Source organism: Phoxinus phoxinus, assembly GCF_949152265.1.
Source record: "Phoxinus phoxinus genome assembly, chromosome: 1".
NCBI classification, from domain to species: domain Eukaryota; kingdom Metazoa; phylum Chordata; class Actinopteri; order Cypriniformes; family Leuciscidae; genus Phoxinus; species Phoxinus phoxinus.
The window spans coordinates 9,233,084-9,251,910 of NC_136876.1; the positions used below are offsets into that span (position 1 = coordinate 9,233,084).

General features: G+C 41.4%; 3 protein-coding genes across 4 annotated transcripts in view; 2 read left to right on the forward strand and 1 right to left on the reverse strand.

The window, feature by feature from the left end:
* The window catches only part of LOC307000454 (uncharacterized protein), a 64,540-nt gene extending 50,002 nt beyond the window's left edge, over positions 1–14,538 (forward strand). The window contains exon 2 of one of the 2 annotated variants that reach the window (XM_079616076.1): positions 12,748–14,360. In XM_079616076.1, coding sequence (XP_079472202.1) covers positions 12,748–14,231 — 1,484 coding nt within the window. In that variant the 3' untranslated portion in view covers positions 14,232–14,360. Of the gene's footprint in view, positions 1–12,747 lie in introns of both variants that reach the window. The other variant, XM_079616077.1, reaches the window with a different exon arrangement.
* Positions 1–18,827, reverse strand: part of LOC307000598 (uncharacterized protein) — a 496,331-nt gene that overhangs the window by 389,958 nt on the left and 87,546 nt on the right. The window lies entirely within an intron of this gene.
* Positions 1–18,827, forward strand: part of LOC307000631 (uncharacterized protein) — a 426,328-nt gene that overhangs the window by 295,366 nt on the left and 112,135 nt on the right. The window lies entirely within an intron of this gene.

Sequence of the window (18,827 nt, forward strand, 5' to 3'; positions counted from 1 at the left end):
TGTTCGAGTCTGTTTAAAAGGATGTTGTGGTCAATGGTGTCAAATGCAGCACTAAGATCAAGTAATACTACTAGCGAGATACAACCACGATCGGATGATAAGAGCAAATCATTTGTGACTCTAACGAGAGCTGTCTCGGTACTATGGTACGGTCTAAATCCGGACTGAAAATCTCGCAGATATCATTTCTTTCAAGAAAGGAACAGTTGTGAGGATACTGCTTTTTCTAATATCTTTGACAGAAATGGCAGATTAGAGATCGGCCTGTAATTGACTAGTTTTGTAGGATCAAGTTGCTTAGTCGGTATAGGGTCTAACATGCACGTTGTCGATTTAGATGATTTGACAAGTTTGCAAAATTCTTCCTCTCCTATAGCAATGAATGAATCAAATTTTCCCTCAGGGAGACTACAATGCACTTCCTGATGCGATACTGTATTAGACGGTTGCATAGTTATAATTTTGTCCCTGATATTATCGATCTTATAAGTGAAGAAGTTCATAAAGTCATTACTGTTGTGTTGCTTGGAAACTTCTGGGCTTGAAGCTTTCTTTTTCGTTAGTTTAGCCACTGTTTCAAATAAATACCTAGGATTATGTTTATTTTCTTCTAATAGGGTTGAAAAATAAGCAGATCTAGCAGCTTTTAAAGCCTCTCTGTAAGCAATCGAGCTCTCCTTCCATGAAATCCGAAACACCTCTAGTTTTGTTTTCTTCCAGTTGCGCTCCATTTTTCTGGCTGCTCTCTTAAGGGCCTGAGTGTGCTCGTTGTGCCACGGCGTTGGACTATGTTCTTTAATCTTCTTTAAGCGCAGCGGAGCAACTGTGTCTAAAGTGCTGGAAAAGAGAGAGTTAAAAGTTTCTGTTGCAATATCAAGTTCTTCTAAGCTATCCGGGATGCTGAGATGATGAAACTGATTAGGAAGATTATTGATAAAGCAATCTTTAGTGGCAGAAGTGATCGGTCTAACATATTTATAACACGGAGTCGGCTTTGCAGCCTTGGCTAAATGTAATTTACACGAGACTAGATAGTGATCTGAGATGTCATCACTCTGTTGCAGTATTTCAACGGCATCAACATCTATTCCATGTGATAGTATTAGATCTAGAGTATGATTACGACAATGAGTCGGTCCTGACACGTGTTGTCTAACTCCAGTTGAGTTTATAATGTCTTTAAATGCCAATCCCAATGCATCTTTTTCATTATCTATGTGTATATTAAAGTCACCAACAATTAGTACTTTATCTGCAGCCAATACTAATTCTGATAGAAAGTCCGCAAATTCTTTGATAATGTCTGTATGGTGCCCTGGTGGCCTGTATACAGTAGCCAGCAGAATTTTCAAACGTGATTTATCGTTTACACTATATAGTTTTACATTAAGCACCAACACTTCAAAAGAATTATATTTACAACTAGATTTCTTAGTGGTTTTGAAAATATTACTATAAATTACAGCAACACCTCCTCCTTTGCGTTTCAGACGAGGTTCATGTTTATAACCGTAATCTTGTGGGGTTGACTCATTTAAAGCAATGTAATCGTTTGGTTTTAGCCAGGTTTCTGTTAAACACAGCACATCTAGGTTATAATCTGTAATCATATCATTAACTATTAGCGCTTTTGAAGTAAGAGATCGAATATTCAGCAACCCAAGCTTTATCATTTGCTCATTTGTATTATATCTGTTTTTTATTTGTTGAAGATCAATTACATTTTTAACCTTAGATGGGTTTGAACGTTTTTTGGATTTCCAAGTTCGGGGAACAGACACAGTCTCTATATGATGATATCTAGGTGAAAGAGGCTCTATGTGATGGGATTTATCTGACCTTGGTGACGTGAGGCCGCTAGCAGACGGTAGGTTAAGCCAGTCTGTCTGCTTCCTGACCTGTATTTAGTTCCTGTTTTCGGTCGAAGTCCAAAGTAGTCGATTGTCGAGTTCACGCGCGTGATCTAAGTAACTAAACCTATGCGCTTCAACTCGACAATCGACTACTTTGGACTTCGACCGAAAACAGGAACTAAATACAGGTATGTGCGCTGGCTGATATAACATCATTTTTATTCATATCTTTCACATCTACTGCAGTCAGATACACTCGTGATTCATTGTATCTGTACCTGCTCTGACTGTAGATAGTAAATATCTATGAAATGATGAGGATTGTCATATGTGGTTATCAATTTATTATTTTGACAACTAGGATATGATGACTATACCAACCTGAAAGGCAATATTAAAATCTTATAGAGGCTTAAAGGATTAGTTCACTTTTAAAATGAAAATTCTGTCATCATATACTCACCCTTAAGTTGTTTTAAACCTGTATGAATTTCTTTCCTCTGCTGAACACAAAGGAAGATATTTAGAAGAATGTCAGTAACCAGACAGTTTCTGGTTCCCATTGACTCCAATAGTATATTTTGTTCCTACTATGGAAGTCAATGGGAACCAGAAACTGTCTGGTTACTGACATTTTTCTAAATATCTTCCTTTGTGTTCAGCAGAGGAAAGAAATTCATACAGGTTTGAAACAACTTAAGGGTGAGTATATGATGACAGAATTTTCATTTTAAAAGTGAACTAATCCTTTAAGGGCAACACTGAGGAACTTGAAGTACGCCTTAATCAATGGATCGTTGAGATGTTTTGACAGATCCCTAATTTTGGTGTTCGTCTCCACCCCCTTGTGACTGGGGGTTTGTTCCCGAGTGAGGGAAGCAAAGTGAACAAACATTCAAACGTCTGGTTACACTTTGTTTTTGTTTGTCATGGCGATGGTAGACAACATTACCACAACGCAGCCCCAACACGGAGTCCATTCATCCATTTGGGTCAGAGGCTGCAAGTCTGCAAGCCTCGACGATGTTCAGCCTAGTTCAGCTAGTCCAATTCTTCTTCTGTGGTCCTGTTCTGTAGAGGCGTCCTCACTAATATTTCCTCCCAAGTACACAAATTCTTCTACCTGCTTCCTGGGTTTCTATTTGGATGAATACTATGGTCTTTTCCTGTCCAATATGTTGTACTTCTGTCTTTCCTGTGTTGATCTTCATGCCCATCCTTGTACTCTCCTCTACGATTCTGTTGATCACTACTTGTAGGTCATCCTGGTTTTCTGCCAAAGCTGCGATGTCTTCTGCGAATCTGAGGTTGTTGATGATTCGTCCATTCATGACTGCTCCTTCATTCGCCTCTTCCAGCACACTTGCCATGATCACCTCTAAAAAGATATTAAAGAGAATTGGTGACACCATGCAGCCCTGTAGTGCTCCTACTATTGTTTCGAACCATTCAGTCACATTAGCACCTATTCTTATGCAGCTGAATGTACCTTTATATAGGCTCTCTAATATTCTGACAACTTTTTCTGGGTATCCTAATCTCCTCATCACATTCCACAATCCAGCTCTCCACAGCTGTCTACCCTGGAAGCGGCTAAGCGCCCGTTACAAAGCAGAACGAGGCATCAGTTTACTGTCGGAGATTTGTCGCTTGTGTCGCGCAGCATCCAGTGTAGACAAACATCACTGATTATAATGGGTTCAGCTGTCTTTTGTTGCATCACACCGCTTGCGTCCGGTGTCTTGTTCAGGCAGCAGCAGACAAGCAGTCAATCAGTGTCTTAAAGGTAAGTTGCTAACAGTCACCAGTGCGGTGGTGGCTTGAGTCTGTTGAATGGTTACTTAACACTACGTTGTCACATGGGGAGCCCCTATAAAGTAAATAAACAATGTCCCCGTCTTTTACTCTCACAACGAGCTTATCATACTTATTTGCTACATTAGCTAGCTAGCCATGTTTCATACCTTGTCAGTGGAGTGGAAGCTAATGTGTGCGCACATCTTACACCGTGTCTGAAGAAAAGACCTCATTACTGAAGTGAAAGGGTTGACTGGTGTCAACTCGTGTCAATATATCTGCAATAGGCTCATATCGGCAGACCGATATATATATCGGTTAGGCTCTACTATGGAGTTTTTATAGAGTTCTTAAAATCTTTCGTAACGAGTGCTTTTAGTACTTTTTAGTACTACGGGTTTTCGCCCCCCAAGGGGTACAGTAAAATTGCACATTTTTGAGTGGCCTTTTATTGTGGCCAGCCTAAGGCACACCTGTGCAATAATCATGCTCTCTAATCAGCATCTTGATTTGCCACACCTTTGAGGTGGATGGATTATCTCGGTAAAGGAGAAGTGCTCACTAACACACAATTTCCACCAACTGCGGAACAGATACGCAGAGCTTCTTTTTTTGCCGGATGCCGCAGGGGAGATTGTGCGGGACAGGTTATACCGCGCGATCATACGTGAATCTCGTGGGTCTTCGTGACTTCAGCTGGCAGTCATGGCCGCAGCCATTCCGCATTAAATCCGGTGTTAGGGGGGTAACAGTTATAAGACCCGAGACCAGATATGTAGAAAAGATGACCAGGAGTCGTGAGGTTCAATCAAAAAGATAAAAATTTACTGAAGAATAGTTTGCAGTTTCATCGGTAGAGCGAGCGTCAAAGTCTCACGAGGAGGTCGCAAGCCAACTCTACCTTACACAAAATCATACACCAATTATACCATTTTACAAGGGCAAGCATCGCATCATCATACATCTGATTGGCTAAGAGAACATAAAACCATAAACAATTTCACACATGTGAGCAGATAAAAGGTGCCTATCGCCATTAGTTAGGATAGCTGTCGCCAATCCTCAGATTTAGGTCAGCGTTAACCTCGCAGGTTAGAGGAGAGCGTCGATGAGGCTGAGCGTTGGGTCCCAAATGCCTACGTAGAAAGTCAAACACACACACACAGAACACCACCAAATAACATCACCAAGGCCAAAGAGTGCTTGAGCTCTGCATTATCAGTTAACCAAAACATAGCTCCTCAGGAAGGAAGGGAGAGAAATGGCATTGCTCTCAAGAGAAAAATATAATTTCACAAGCACAAAAGAATATAGAAATGATTATGTGATAATGCATATACTTGATTATTGATTATTATAAAAGTAATGTAAGCATTCAAAAGGATATGGAATGAAATATATATATAACTGACTGAAGAGACAAGGGATTTTGACCAACCCTTCAGTCCCCCGTTTTAGACCTATGTGGGGTCCAATACCGCCACGTCTGGTCTAACAAGTGAGGTCACTACGGAAGGTGGAGTGGTGACAAATGCTTCCCTGGCGGGTCACAAAAGTCTCTTCGCCTCTTTACGGACATGCTGGAAACTAAAAATTCCAGTCCCCATTCCGAGGCTCTCCCACCTTCCACTCACAACAGGGCATCAATGTTGTTCTTTCTCAGTTTATCGCTCAGGTGGTTTGTCAGCTTGATCAGTCTGCTTTCCTCGTTGACAGGATTCAACTTACTGCAAGCAGACCTGCAAATATATGAGAAGAAGAAACGAACACACATCCATACACAAAAACATAGAAGAACAACCCACGCCTCCACTTCTATCCCACCAACCTTTTTGCATATTGAGGGTATTACAGGGATAATTTGGGGAGTGACCAAGCCAAAAGGTCACCGTCTCATTACCGTCCAAGCGATAGCAGCGATCATTAACGTTCTGATACATGGTTGAAATTAAATTTAGACCCTCAGTTGAATTTAGGCATGGGTATTGAACCCATGATGGACGGTTATAAATCTCCTCACAATCCCAGTGAGTGGAGAACGCATGAAGTCTATCGGTCCAAATTGAAATCTGAATCCACATCAGCAATGATAAGGCTATTATAATCAAAGCCACAAACGAGAGAGGGAGTACCAATCGAATGATGGCCCACCTCACTTTCAGTCGTTTGGTATTTCGCACTTCTTCCTAAAGAATTAGCAGCTTCAATATATCGTCGGATTCCGCCATCTGTAATGATAAAACATTGTTACAGAATTTTTACACTATCACACATATAAATGACAGACCTTTACGAGACAGTTCGTTATTATGATGCGGTGATTTGGTTGGAACCTTTATCGAGTGGTTTCACCTGTGACCAATGTCTCCAGACAGTACCCAGAACCCCTCTGTCAAGTAAAACAGATGTATTAGTTGTCAAGAGCACCTGGAAAGGTCCATCAAATTTTGGACCTAGAGGAGAAACAATCTCTCTTTGCAACATTACACTGTCACCTATTTCAGGCAAGGCCGGCATGTCTTTTTGCTCAACATTATCTCTCTCTGCTTGTCGGACACTGACACTAACTCGTGTATCGCGTAAACAGTTATCCAAAGCCTTCAGATAATTTTGCAAAGCATCTTTCAACGGCCCGGACGGTCCCTCATGTTGCAGGGGAGCATCCCAAGGCAGTCGCATGTAACGACCTGTCATTATTTCAAAAGGACTGATCTGAGTAGTTTTGTTAGGGCTGGCTCTCAGACTTAAAAGAATCATTGGAACAGCTGCGTGCCACCCCTTCCCCCACTCCAACAATCTCTTTCTCAATGACGTTTTGAGTGTTCTGTTTGTACGTTCAATGGAGCCGCTAGAGTAGACTGAGGCCTAAACGGGATGTGGAAGTGTTGCTTCACTCCCATCAGTTTCATGACATTTTTCATTACCTTTCCCTTGAAATGTGTACCCTGATCTGAATCAATTTGTACGGGTAAGCCCCATCTTGGGAAAATTTCATTCAACATTACTTTTGCGGTTGCGTCTGCGGTGCAGTTTCTCAGTGGAAATGCCTCCACCCATCTGGAGAAAAGATCAACAATCATTAGAATGTATGTGAACCCTCCACTAGGGGGCAATGGACCTATGAAATCAATTTGGAGGTGTGTCCACGGACCCTGAGGTCGAGGGGCATGTCCTAAGGGAATTTTCAGCTTTGAGGAAGAATTAACCTTAAGGCATACTAAACATCTCTTACAGAAATCATTGCAAGAAGCCCTCAGCTTTGACCACCACCAGGTTTTTGAAATCATTGCATGTAATTTCTCAGGCCCTGCATGTGCCAACCCATGATACAAGGACATAAGTTCAGTTCGAGCAGAAACAGGGCAAACAAAGCGTCCATTAAATATCCAAAGTCCTTCAGAATTTTTCTGTGCTCCTAACTTTGTCCACTGTTCTATCTCTTCAGGGTCATCCTCTGCATAAAGTTCAAAAATGTCTCTGGAAGTTTCATTCTCCTGAAGGGAAAGAGTCATCACACTCACACATGATTCAGTCAGTTTTGCAGCCTCTCTGGCAGCAGCGTCTGCAGCGTGGTTCCCTTTGGCTTCCGGGGAGCTGTCAGTAGCGTGCCCGGTGACTTTGATGACTGCTCCTTCTGCGGGAAGATCACAGGCATTCATAAGTTCTTGTACCTGCTGTTGATGTGAGATAGGAAGTCCTGCAGTAGTCAGAAATCCCCTGCGCCTCCATACGGGGCCGAAGCGTGTTCCCTGCTCATGAAAGCTGGAGCCGTCCACGAACAAGTTCATAGCATTAGACAGGGGTTCAGATTGAAGAGGGCTTTGGCTGTCCGCCTCGATCAGTCGGGCACAGTTGTGTGCAGTTCCTTCTTCTGGAAGCAAGGAGGCAGGATTGATAGCAGTTTTCAATGTCAATTTGTATGTCCACATTTTTACAAGAGAGTGGTCTCCCATTTGGCTTGTCGTTGATTAGAGATGGAGCCTAAACGGGTATTTGTTAACAGTTTCAAAATCTGGTGTCTGGTGTGCAGTATCACCTTTTGATGTGTCACAATGTCACTGCCCACTCTGCACAGTCACATATCAACAGGCACGGATGTTGCCCTGCCATTGAAACAGAAATAGGAGCAGAATAATATCCTACCATCCCATACGAGTTCCGGCCCAGAACCTTTTGACCCAGAGCAGCGGAGTAAGACCGGGTCCCCACCCATGTCCATAGGTGGAAAGGCCTGCTGGCATCGGCATGTTGTAATGCTGGGGAGGAAGCAAGAGTTTCTTTGATACTCACGAAAGCCTCATCCATCTCCTCAGTCCAGTCGATCAAATCCGATCCAGGTCTTCCTCCTTTCAGTGCCTCTGTGAGTGGTTTAGAGAGTTTAGTCTATTCAGAAACATACTGGCGGCAGTAATTCAAAAGACCCATCACTTGCCTTAAACCAGTGACAGTGTTTGGCTTTGGAAGTTCAATAATAGCTTTAACTCGTTCGGGGGGGATGCGTCGGCCACGCACCCCCACAATCTGTCCCAGATAAGTCACTCCAGGTAATGCTAGCTGTGCTTTCTTCAAGTTCACTTTGACTCCCCCGTTTTGGAGGGCCTTCAAAACAGTCTGAATAGTTTCAGCTCCCTCTCGTGCTTCATTTCTCAAAGGGTATTGTCTTTTGGCTTCATGCAAGGGACCTGGAATGCTCAGAGGCTGAATCTGTGCCAGACCACAATCATATTTGTCTTTTGCCCATACATTTGGGAATTTAGAAATTATAAACTTCAGCGATACTCACAGAATCAGCCACTGCACATCTCTCCTCATGGTGGGGGCCAGTCTGAGATAAGCGAATTGTTTCATTGCAGCCAAGCACTAGCTTATTTTTAGAAAGCAAAACATCAGCTTCAAGGTTTTTCAAAATGTAAACACCAATAATTGTCCCTACAGTGTTTTCTCCTACCCAAAATTCAGTCTAATATACAGAGTTAGAAATGGTTAGAGGGACAGAAACAGATTTGTGATACACCTGTTTGCCATTTAGACCTTCTATATACAAAGTTTCAGAAGTGATTTCAAGATCGATTGGTTACAACAGCCACATTCAACAGTCCGCGCACCTCAGTATAGGGTCCATCATACTGGTTCTCAGTCTGACCGGCTAAAGCTGCCGCCTGAACAGTCTGAGAAGAGATGGTGGGGGCGGAGGGAGCACGAGAGACCGTCTCACATTTCGCAGCTCTCTCAGCCTGATCACACACTGCCTTTAGACCTTCACTCAAACTGCACAGATCAGATCCTATCTCTCGTCCGATAATTTTTGTCATCCTATCACGTTGAGCAATCAAGCTTGACCACCCATTAATCATGTTAGGGATTGCTTTTTCAGGAGTTATTGGTATACCACCCATCTTACAAATCCATGAATAGGGCAAACACGGATAAAAATTTGACTTTATCAGCTTCTTTTTTTTGTTTGCAGCCAGTCTAACTGCTGTGTGATTTTCCACTCAGAATCAAACCCCTGACTGACCATTTTCTTAATGAGCTGTGCGTATTTCTTTGATTTGAGCTCGTCAGAGCAGAGCTGTTTACAGCGTTCGCTCTCTTCCATTTGGTCAGGACTTTTTTCTTTATCAGACATTCTTATTGGTCACAGATGAAAAACCACCACAAGAAAAAAATTTAGTAGCCACAACAATAAATTTGGCGGAAAAATACGTTTAGCAACAATAGTGAGACTTCTACACAATGAAACTGCAAATTATGTTTCGCTTCCCAAGTCACATAAAACTGGTCTATGCCAATTTGGGTCACACTATATATATATTTATTTGTTTGGGACCGTTCCTGATGCATCCCTGGCAAACAACCCTATATTTTACTATTTTAATTTTATTTTATTGATTTAACTAACATCTTGTTCCCTATCTGCCTGAATCACTAACTTCGGGGATCCCCTATCTGAGATGGAAGAGATTGATCAGGTTTTGCGGTGCCACTGGACCTAATCCAGGGACGCCCTCTGCTGGGGTGGTGTACCACACCCGTATTGCCCCACTGGGCCCCCACAGAGTGCGTTTCACTTTTGCTGTTTTAAACAAAACAGCAACCCTTTATACTCTCGTAGTATAAATAATCTTCACTCGCCTCGTCGGAGTGAAGCTCTCCCGTTCCCCTTCAAAATCTCTTCCAATCAGACAGCCCTAATAATTAATAAAATCTCTTTCTACCTTGTTTGCTGATTTGCCAGAGATGTCACCACAGAATGGTTTCCCGCCAATCCTCCACCAAACTGTTAGGGGGGTAACAGTTATAAGACCCGAGACCAGATATGTAGAAAAGATGACCAGGAGTCGTGAGGTTCAATCAAAAAGATAAAAATTTACTGAAGAATAGTTTGCAGTTTCATCGGTAGAGCGAGCGTCAAAGTCTCACGAGGAGGTCGCAAGCCAACTCTACCTTACACAAAATCATACACCAATTATACCATTTTACAAGGGCAAGCATCGCATCATCATACATCTGATTGGCTAAGAGAACATAAAACCATAAACAATTTCACACATGTGAGCAGATAAAAGGTGCCTATCGCCATTAGTTAGGATAGCTGTCGCCAATCCTCAGATTTAGGTCAGCGTTAACCTCGCAGGTTAGAGGAGAGCGTCGATGAGGCTGAGCGTTGGGTCCCAAATGCCTACGTAGAAAGTCAAACACACACACACAGAACACCACCAAATAACATCACCAAGGCCAAAGAGTGCTTGAGCTCTGCATTATCAGTTAACCAAAACATAGCTCCTCAGGAAGGAAGGGAGAGAAATGGCATTGCTCTCAAGAGAAAAATATAATTTCACAAGCACAAAAGAATATAGAAATGATTATGTGATAATGCATATACTTGATTATTGATTATTATAAAAGTAATGTAAGCATTCAAAAGGATATGGAATGAAATATATATATAACTGACTGAAGAGACAAGGGATTTTGACCAACCCTTCACCGGACCTGGCGAGTATTGCAGGACGGCTGAGCACGGAGCCCACACGCAGCTGAGCCGATCCGCAGCCGTTCCGCAGTTGGTGGAAATCCGGGGTAACACAGATTTAGACAGATTGTGAACAATATGTGAGAGAAATAGGCCTTTTGTGTACATAGAAAAAGTCTTAGATCTTTGAGTTCAGCTCATGAAAAATGGGGGCAAAAACAAAAGTGTTGTGTTTATAATTTTGTTCAGTGTTTTCTTTCTCAGTTGATTACAACACATAACCAACTGTGTTTATGAGGATTCTTGGCGAGACGGGCATTTTGACTTCATTTTGCGTGCACGTGTCCTTTTAGTTAAGCTCAAAAAAAGATAAAGAGAACTGAATTCAGCGTTCACGGATCAGCATCAAGTGCAAGTGTAACGGAGGCCAGCTAGTAGTCGCTGTGCGAGTAAACCTCACTCCTCTGATCTCAATAGGTGCTCTTAGTCTTTAGCCTCCTTGTTAGAACGCTTGACTCTCATCCCGGAGACCCGGGTTCGAGACCCGCACGGAGCAGGGTGAGAAGGACCAGGGTGGAGGGGTTACACAAAAGAACTCGTGTGCTGTTTTCTGTGCGCGCACACAGAGCGCACACAGAGACGCGAGTTCTCTTGCACTTGATGCCTGACCAAGCCTGATCCATACGGATCACAGATCAACTACGATGCCTATAATTGACTTTGCACATCCTGCGGTGTGAGTATCGCAGATGCGCATATCATGATATCGATGCTAAAACCATAGATCGAGCAGTCCTTCTTGGGAATAAGATCTCTAGTGTTCCACTAACCTACTACACAGCATTAACCAGACTGTCACAATCACGTTAGTTTGGACTCATTAGGTTTCATCATCGTCTGCCTTTGTCACTCATTTGTTGTCACGGACACTAATTATGTTCAGCTTTGCACTCATCAATCACTTTCATTATCACCTGTATATCTCCAGTCTGATTGGTTCTTATCTATAATTCAGCAAACCCTGAAAGCAAATCTGGATTTCTTTATCACTTTAGCTTGTTACTCAAAGTCATAAGATTATATATTTAGACATCTGTATAGTTTAAATTCCCCTTTGTCACATTCAGACATGATTCAGACACACTGTGGCCCAGGGGCGGACTGGCCATCAGGAGCACCGGGGCTTTTCCTAGTGTGGGCTGGCCCGGTACACAAATGTATATAAAAAATATATATAAAAAAATGACGGAAATCATAATATTACATTTCTTTTCTACGCAAATGGACGAGTGAGTGGAGTGTGTTTTGTGTGCATGTGAGTGTATTGCCCTCCCTCCCGGTTAATTAGTTTGGTCTACTCCATTGTGTATCTTGAAACACGCCCCCTTTCACGTCCTGGGACACACTGTAATGGCAGGTTATGGCCACGTGGGGGAGCTGGAGATGTTTAAGATGTGAGTGAGGATTCTGAGAGAGGAATAAAAAGTTATCTGTTTTCATCCTGAGAGTTGTGTCCTTGAATACTGAGTATAGAGGAACAATACATGGTGTCAGAGACGGATAACCTATGACAGACAGAGTTTAGTGGCACAGACAAGAAGTCGGAGCATTTTTAATGCTGTGGAGAGTGAGAATGGGGGACCTGTAGAGCAAGAGAAAGAGCGAGTCGGCGAGAGCTAACAACAAGCTAGTGGCAAGTTACGCGTAAAAAAAAGCATTAGAGGTAGATTCTGTGAAATGCTTCAAATGAACAGATTATAAATTTGGCTCGAAGAGTAGCAGTTCAGCAGCTCTGACGGCTCTAGCTCCCCCTGACTAGCTGTCTTGATAGTTTTATAATAATAATGTTGTTTTTCTTAATGTTCTTTTGTTTGTTTCCCTTTGTTTTACAAATATGACCTAAAAAATGACCTTTTTAGTAAAAAAAAAATCAAGAACAAGATCAATGTACTTCATTCATGGAAAGATACTTATTTGATTTGATCAAAATGATTGTAGTATTTTATAGCAGTTGTCTATTACATCAGAGCTCACTTTTATATCCTTTTACTTCATATTTCTCTCTTTTAATTATTTTGATTTACTGTAAATGAAATTCATCTTTTTTTTCTTTAATTTCAGACCTGATGGAAGAGAGCGAGGAGAGTGAAGAACTGAGTGAAGTGGAGGAGGAACATCATGTCAAACCTGGAGGAAAACCTTTGAGTCGCTCAAAGACAAAAAATACATTTTTAAAGAAAAGAAGAGCCAAGAAATCTTTCACCTGCACTCAGTGTGGAAAGAGTTTCACACGCAAAGATAATCTTGAGATTCACATGAGAGTTCACACTGGAGAGAAGCCGTTCTCATGTGATCAATGTGGAAAGAGCTTCACACAAAAACCAAATCTCAATAAACACATGAAAATCCACACCGGAGAGAAGCCGCATGAATGTGATCAATGTGGGACAAGCTTCACACTAAAATTATATCTTAAGGAACACATGAGGATCCACACCGGAGAGAAGTCGTTCACATGTGGTCAGTGTGGGAAGAGTTTTCCATACAAACGAGGTCTTGATGTTCACATGAGACTTCACGCTGAAGTGAAGCCGTTCATCTGCGATCAGTGCGAGAAGTGTTTCACACAAAAAATACACCTTAAGGTTCACATGAGGATCCACACCGGAGAGAAGCCGTACGCATGCGATAAATGTGAGAAGAGTTTCACGAATTCATCACACCTTAAGAGTCACATGATGATCCACACTGGAGAAAAGCCGTTCATGTGTGATCAGTGTGAAAAGAGATTCTCAAGCAAACAGAATCTTGATTATCACATGAGAGTTCACACTGGAGAGAGACCGTTCACATGTGATCAGTGTGAGAAGAGCTTCATGGCTTCTAATAAACTTAAAAGACACATGAAAATTCACACTGGAGAGAAGCCGTACGCATGTGATAAATGTGGGAAGAGTGTCAGGGAGTCAGCAGATCTTAAGAAACACATGATGATCCACACTGGAGAGAAGCCGTACGCATGTGATAAATGTGGGAAGAGTTTCAGGGAATCAGGACACCTTAAGAAACACATGAGAATCCACACTGGAGAAAAGGCTTTCATGTGTGATCAGTGTGAAAAGAGATTCTCAAACAAACAAAGTCTTAAGCTTCACATGAGAATTCACACTGGAGAGAAGCCGTTCACATGTGATCAATGTGGGAATAGTTTCGCAAGAAAATCATGGCTTGAGCATCACATGAGAGTTCATACTGGAGAGAAGCAGTTCATGTGTGATCAGTGTGAAAAGAGATTCACTCACAGACAAAATCTTAATTCTCACATGAGAGTCCACACCGGAGAGAAGCCGTTCACATGTGATCATTGCGGCAAAACATTTATGGTGTCATCGAACCTGAAGAAACACCTGATGGTTCATACGAAGGAGAAGCCACATTCATGTTCTGAATGCGGAAAGAGTTTTTCATGGCTGCAAAGTTTACAAACACATCAGAAAATACACACTGGTGTGAGAGAGTACATGTGCTTTGAGTGTGAGAAGACTTTTATTTCAGCTTCACATTTAAAAAAACACCAGAGGATCCACACTGGAGAAAAATCTTAAAAGTGTTCACACTGTGTCAATCAGTCGCTATGTCTGAAAGAAACATGAAATGATCCACACTGGAGAGAAGCCACACATGTGTGATCAGTGCGGAAAGAGTTTCTCTATTAAACGCTACCTGGAGAAACGCATGAAGATCCATGCAGTGGAGAAACCAGATTTTGTGTTTAAAGATTGTGATACGATTTATTGGGAAGAAGTTCATTATTTATTAACTGTCATTTCTTAACTGTTCACACCAACACAAATGATCGGAATTAAAATTCAATCTGATTTTCAAATGAGATTTGTCTGTTCAGACCAATGCAAAAAACAAAAAAAAACAAAAAAACAGTAAGTGGTAGTACTTGACAGTAGAAAAATTAAGTAGAGAAAAATCTCTTGAGTAGCTCATGGAAAAGAAGAAATACAGTGCAACTCTGTTTCTGGCACCCGCTTTACAGAGAAGAACATCAAACTGTATTTTATTCATATTTTTGTATGTCACGGATGCAAAACCATCATCAACACCAGACCCTTCAGCTCCACACACTCGATCAGCTTCACCTGAATACTAATCCAGCGCACCTCCATCAGTTCATCAGCACACAGTTCATAAGCAGTCACCTTCATCTTCATCCTCCATCATCCTTGGTCCTCTCACTTCACAATCATCTGGTCTTGTTGTTCAATACTGGTCAACTTACCCGGCTCCTGTTCATCTCACGTTTGAGCCTGCTCACCATCTTCATCCTCCATCACCCTTCGTCCTTCTTCAGATCATCTTCAGCCATCGCGATCTCAGCCCCTGCAATACAAAGAGACAATTACTATCCAGCTAAGTTTATTCAACTGATCTTCATCCTGAACACTCGCCTGTTGTTTCTACTCGATCTCCTTCTCCATCTGACAGACGACAGAGACGCTTCCAGATTATTCCTCCTTCAGTTTTTACATTTACGCAAGGTACAGTGTGTACATGACACACTTTTCATCACCAGAATAGTACGGTTGCCGTCTGATTTAACCTTGCCACGCAGCTCGCACATGTAGGATTATCCATTAACAAACCCATTTAATGAACACAACACCGCATCCCACAATTCAGAGAGATCCCCCACCGAACCATTAGTAAGTCATAACGCCTCCATGGTTATATGGGAGACGTCTTCCCCCATACCTGCCTAATCCTAAACCAGTGATGCAAGGAGAGCGCTGATCAACGAAAATAGTTATCTTTGTTCCCCAAACGTAAGACCAAATGGTCAAGAAACTCTGTGGTGACACCAATGGATAAATCCCCACATTTTTGTCAGGAAAATAAGGTTTGCGAAGACATGGCCAGAAATCACCACAGACTTTAACCAGTGACATCTCACATCCTCCGGGACACCTCCTCTCTCTAGCTGTACAATCCAGAGACCTTTCCTCCTAAAACCAACAGAGACTGAAATTAACCCACTCATGGTTTTTAACAAATAACGGTCTCAAAATTGAATGCTGTCAAGGCTGGATCTGCTTTAGGGTTTTCCCCTTTGCCTGCAGAGATGACAGTGTCTGTGATGTGGACTAACTCTTCAGGTCGGACCAACATGAAGACTTGATGCTGACGCAGAATCAATCTCTCATTGATTTGCAGTTGCTCAACTCTTCTGAGTGACTGTAACATGCTTTTCATTTAGAGCTTTTTCTGTAACCTTTTTGGCTTTTGCAGTTGAGTCCCTGTATTTTCACAGTATGCAAGTGCTGAATATACAGACATACTATAAAAAAAAATTCACATTACAATTGTAAGTTGTCATTACTATACTTTTTAACGTAATTGCAAAATTTGTTTACTTTGTTACAATATACTTTTTTCCTGTAACTGCATGCTCTGGATTCTGTGTTCTCCATGTTTTGATGTAGTGTTTAATGAATGATCTGTAGTTTATAATATTAACTGATGTGTGTATGATCTGAAATCTTGGTTTGATTTTGAGCACAGATAAAATCGTTTTTTAGACAATTGTTTGATTTTGCCAGAAAAGTAAGAGGTTCTCTGAATGTGGTTTGAAAATGTGGTTTTGTGTTTAAAGGGACAATGTGTAGTTTAAGTATTTTATTAACTAAAATCAATGTCTTTATTCATAAATATGTCCTCAATTGTGTACAATTACCTCTCCCAATGATCCGACTTATCCTCGTTCGCGAATCATTTCTTATATTTATTTACATGGGACGGGTAACTCCACGGAGGCTTCCATGTCGTTCCTCCATCTTGAAAAATTATAATAGCAGAGAGGGACAAAAAGCACTAGGCCACCTTTACACGTTTCCAGTTTCCACAACACGTTTTCGTCCAGAGCCAGCGTAACGTAACTGACACCAGCTGAAGTGGACAATGAGAGGTGTAATGCGTGTCACTGCCCCGGTAAATTTGAAAGGTTGCACTGCCCGGTACTTCATAATTCAGGATCATACTTATGCCGAGCCACAAGAGAAATGGCAAAATTTAATTTAAAATGAAACGTGACCGGCGAATTCAAAAACCGAGGGTAAATAACAGGATAGCTTTTCCCAGGTGGAAAGAGCTAATGAAGGAGAAAGACTTTGAAAGTTGCCTGCTTTCTTCTCGACGGGTAAGTCAATGTTACGGTCTAAATTACAAGCTTTTTTTCATTCCTGGGTTGTGTAATTCATTATATAGGCAGCATAACAGTATGTAACGTATAGTTAAACTCGACGAAGGGCTATTGTTGTCAGAGCTTCTTGGTACATAACGGCTAACGGCTCAAACGCGTTTGAACATTGCAGAGCGCTAGAGAGCACTATTCGTTTGAATGCAAAATACAATTTCATCGCTAGATGGGAGTAATTCATACACACTGTCCCTTTAAGGTTTTGAGAAAGTGAGTGATGGTTTCAAGAATGTGTTTTAGCAATTGAGAAAAACTGTAAGTAAACGAACAAAGGTGGAATTGCTAGTATATTGATTCTCTCAGGTTGCGGTCTAAGTAATCGTTACAAACGCTAGACATCGGGGACTCATTCATCCTCCATTAATATCATCACTTTTCACTGTTTGAATGAATGTTTGTGTGTTTTTTGTTTGATTAGTTTGTGTGTATTAGAGCAGTTCAATAAAGTCTTACTTGATTTTAAATATACACAATTTACCTTGCTTATAGTCAGTGATATTATAACCATTAATTTGGTTCTTACTCACTGTAATTCAGTCACATTTGAGTTATATTCATCTCAGTTCCCTTACACACGTTCTTTAAATTTGTTTTGTGCTACTTAGTTGTTCCTAGGCCGTTGGTGATGGTGGATGAAGTTGTTTCTCATAATTAAAGAAGTTATCCATAGTTATATAGATTATTCTTCTAACAATAGGTTTGGTAACATGGTTGATGAATGTGATCAACACTGTACAGTTTGTGTAAAAACTGAGACAATGGATTGAGATCCTTTTCTTGTCCTCCAATCAAACTGCATTAAGATGATGTCACTTCCTGAGTCTCATAATTTTTCTTCCCTTCACTGTTCATATAAAAATATAATGTTCTTTGATGTCAGAAAATATAATGTTCAAGAGTGCTAGAAGAAGACAGCAGCGTAAACGACAGATGAAGGGCATCCGGCTTGATTTAAAGAGACTGATATGCCTACAACAGAAAGATTGCATCATTGCATCATAATGCCTGCCTTACTTCAGGTGGACGATGACGCAATTTTCTTCTAAAAACAAACTTTGTTGTATTATTTTAATGTTATCACTGTGACGCTGCTTTGATACAATCTGTATTGTAAAAAGCGCTATATAAATAAAGGTGACTAGTCTTGACTTGACTAGTTTTCAGATGTAAAATCGCGAAAAGCGAAAGTGATGAAAGTCATGACGGTATACAGACAGAAGGCAGTTATTATTTTACATCATCTTACCAGAGCATTGATATTCAAAATGGTAAGCAAACATTGCTGAATTTACGGTTTGTATATCTGCAGTCCTACAGTAGCTGCGGTTTCCCTCTTTGAATGACAAAACTATTGATACCAGCTAATATAGACAAATATTTACTTCCTATAGCCGGGTTCACACGGGACGATTTTAAAATTGTCGGCCGATTTTCCAAACCTGAGAGACCCCCCACACACACGGCGATAGAAAATCACGGGTCTAACAGATTTGGTCGTACAGTGTGTGGTGCGCAACCACACGGCAAAATCAACACATCACACACAAACCGATTTGACCCCTAGCATTCCCAGGTCAGACGGGAAATCTCGCTAAATCCCTCGAGATCCCACGATAATCGGAGCATCCTTAAAGGACAAGTTCGGTATTTTACACTTAAAGCCCTGTTTACAGATCGTATCTGATGAAATAGAACGGTTAAGATTAAAATTTGGACACATGCTCCTGTCCCGAGAATTTTAGTTTTATTTAGCTCCCCCCCCCCCCCCCCACCCCCCCACCCCCCCACCCCCACAATGGTTGTCTATGGCCACTGGAAGATTCCTTCCTAAAACACATTAAACTTTCGTTTACAAAGACGTGAAACTCACCGAGTGGTCAGGGGTGTTCACTGATTCGGTCCCAAAAAAAAACGCTGAAAAAGATGCATTCCAACA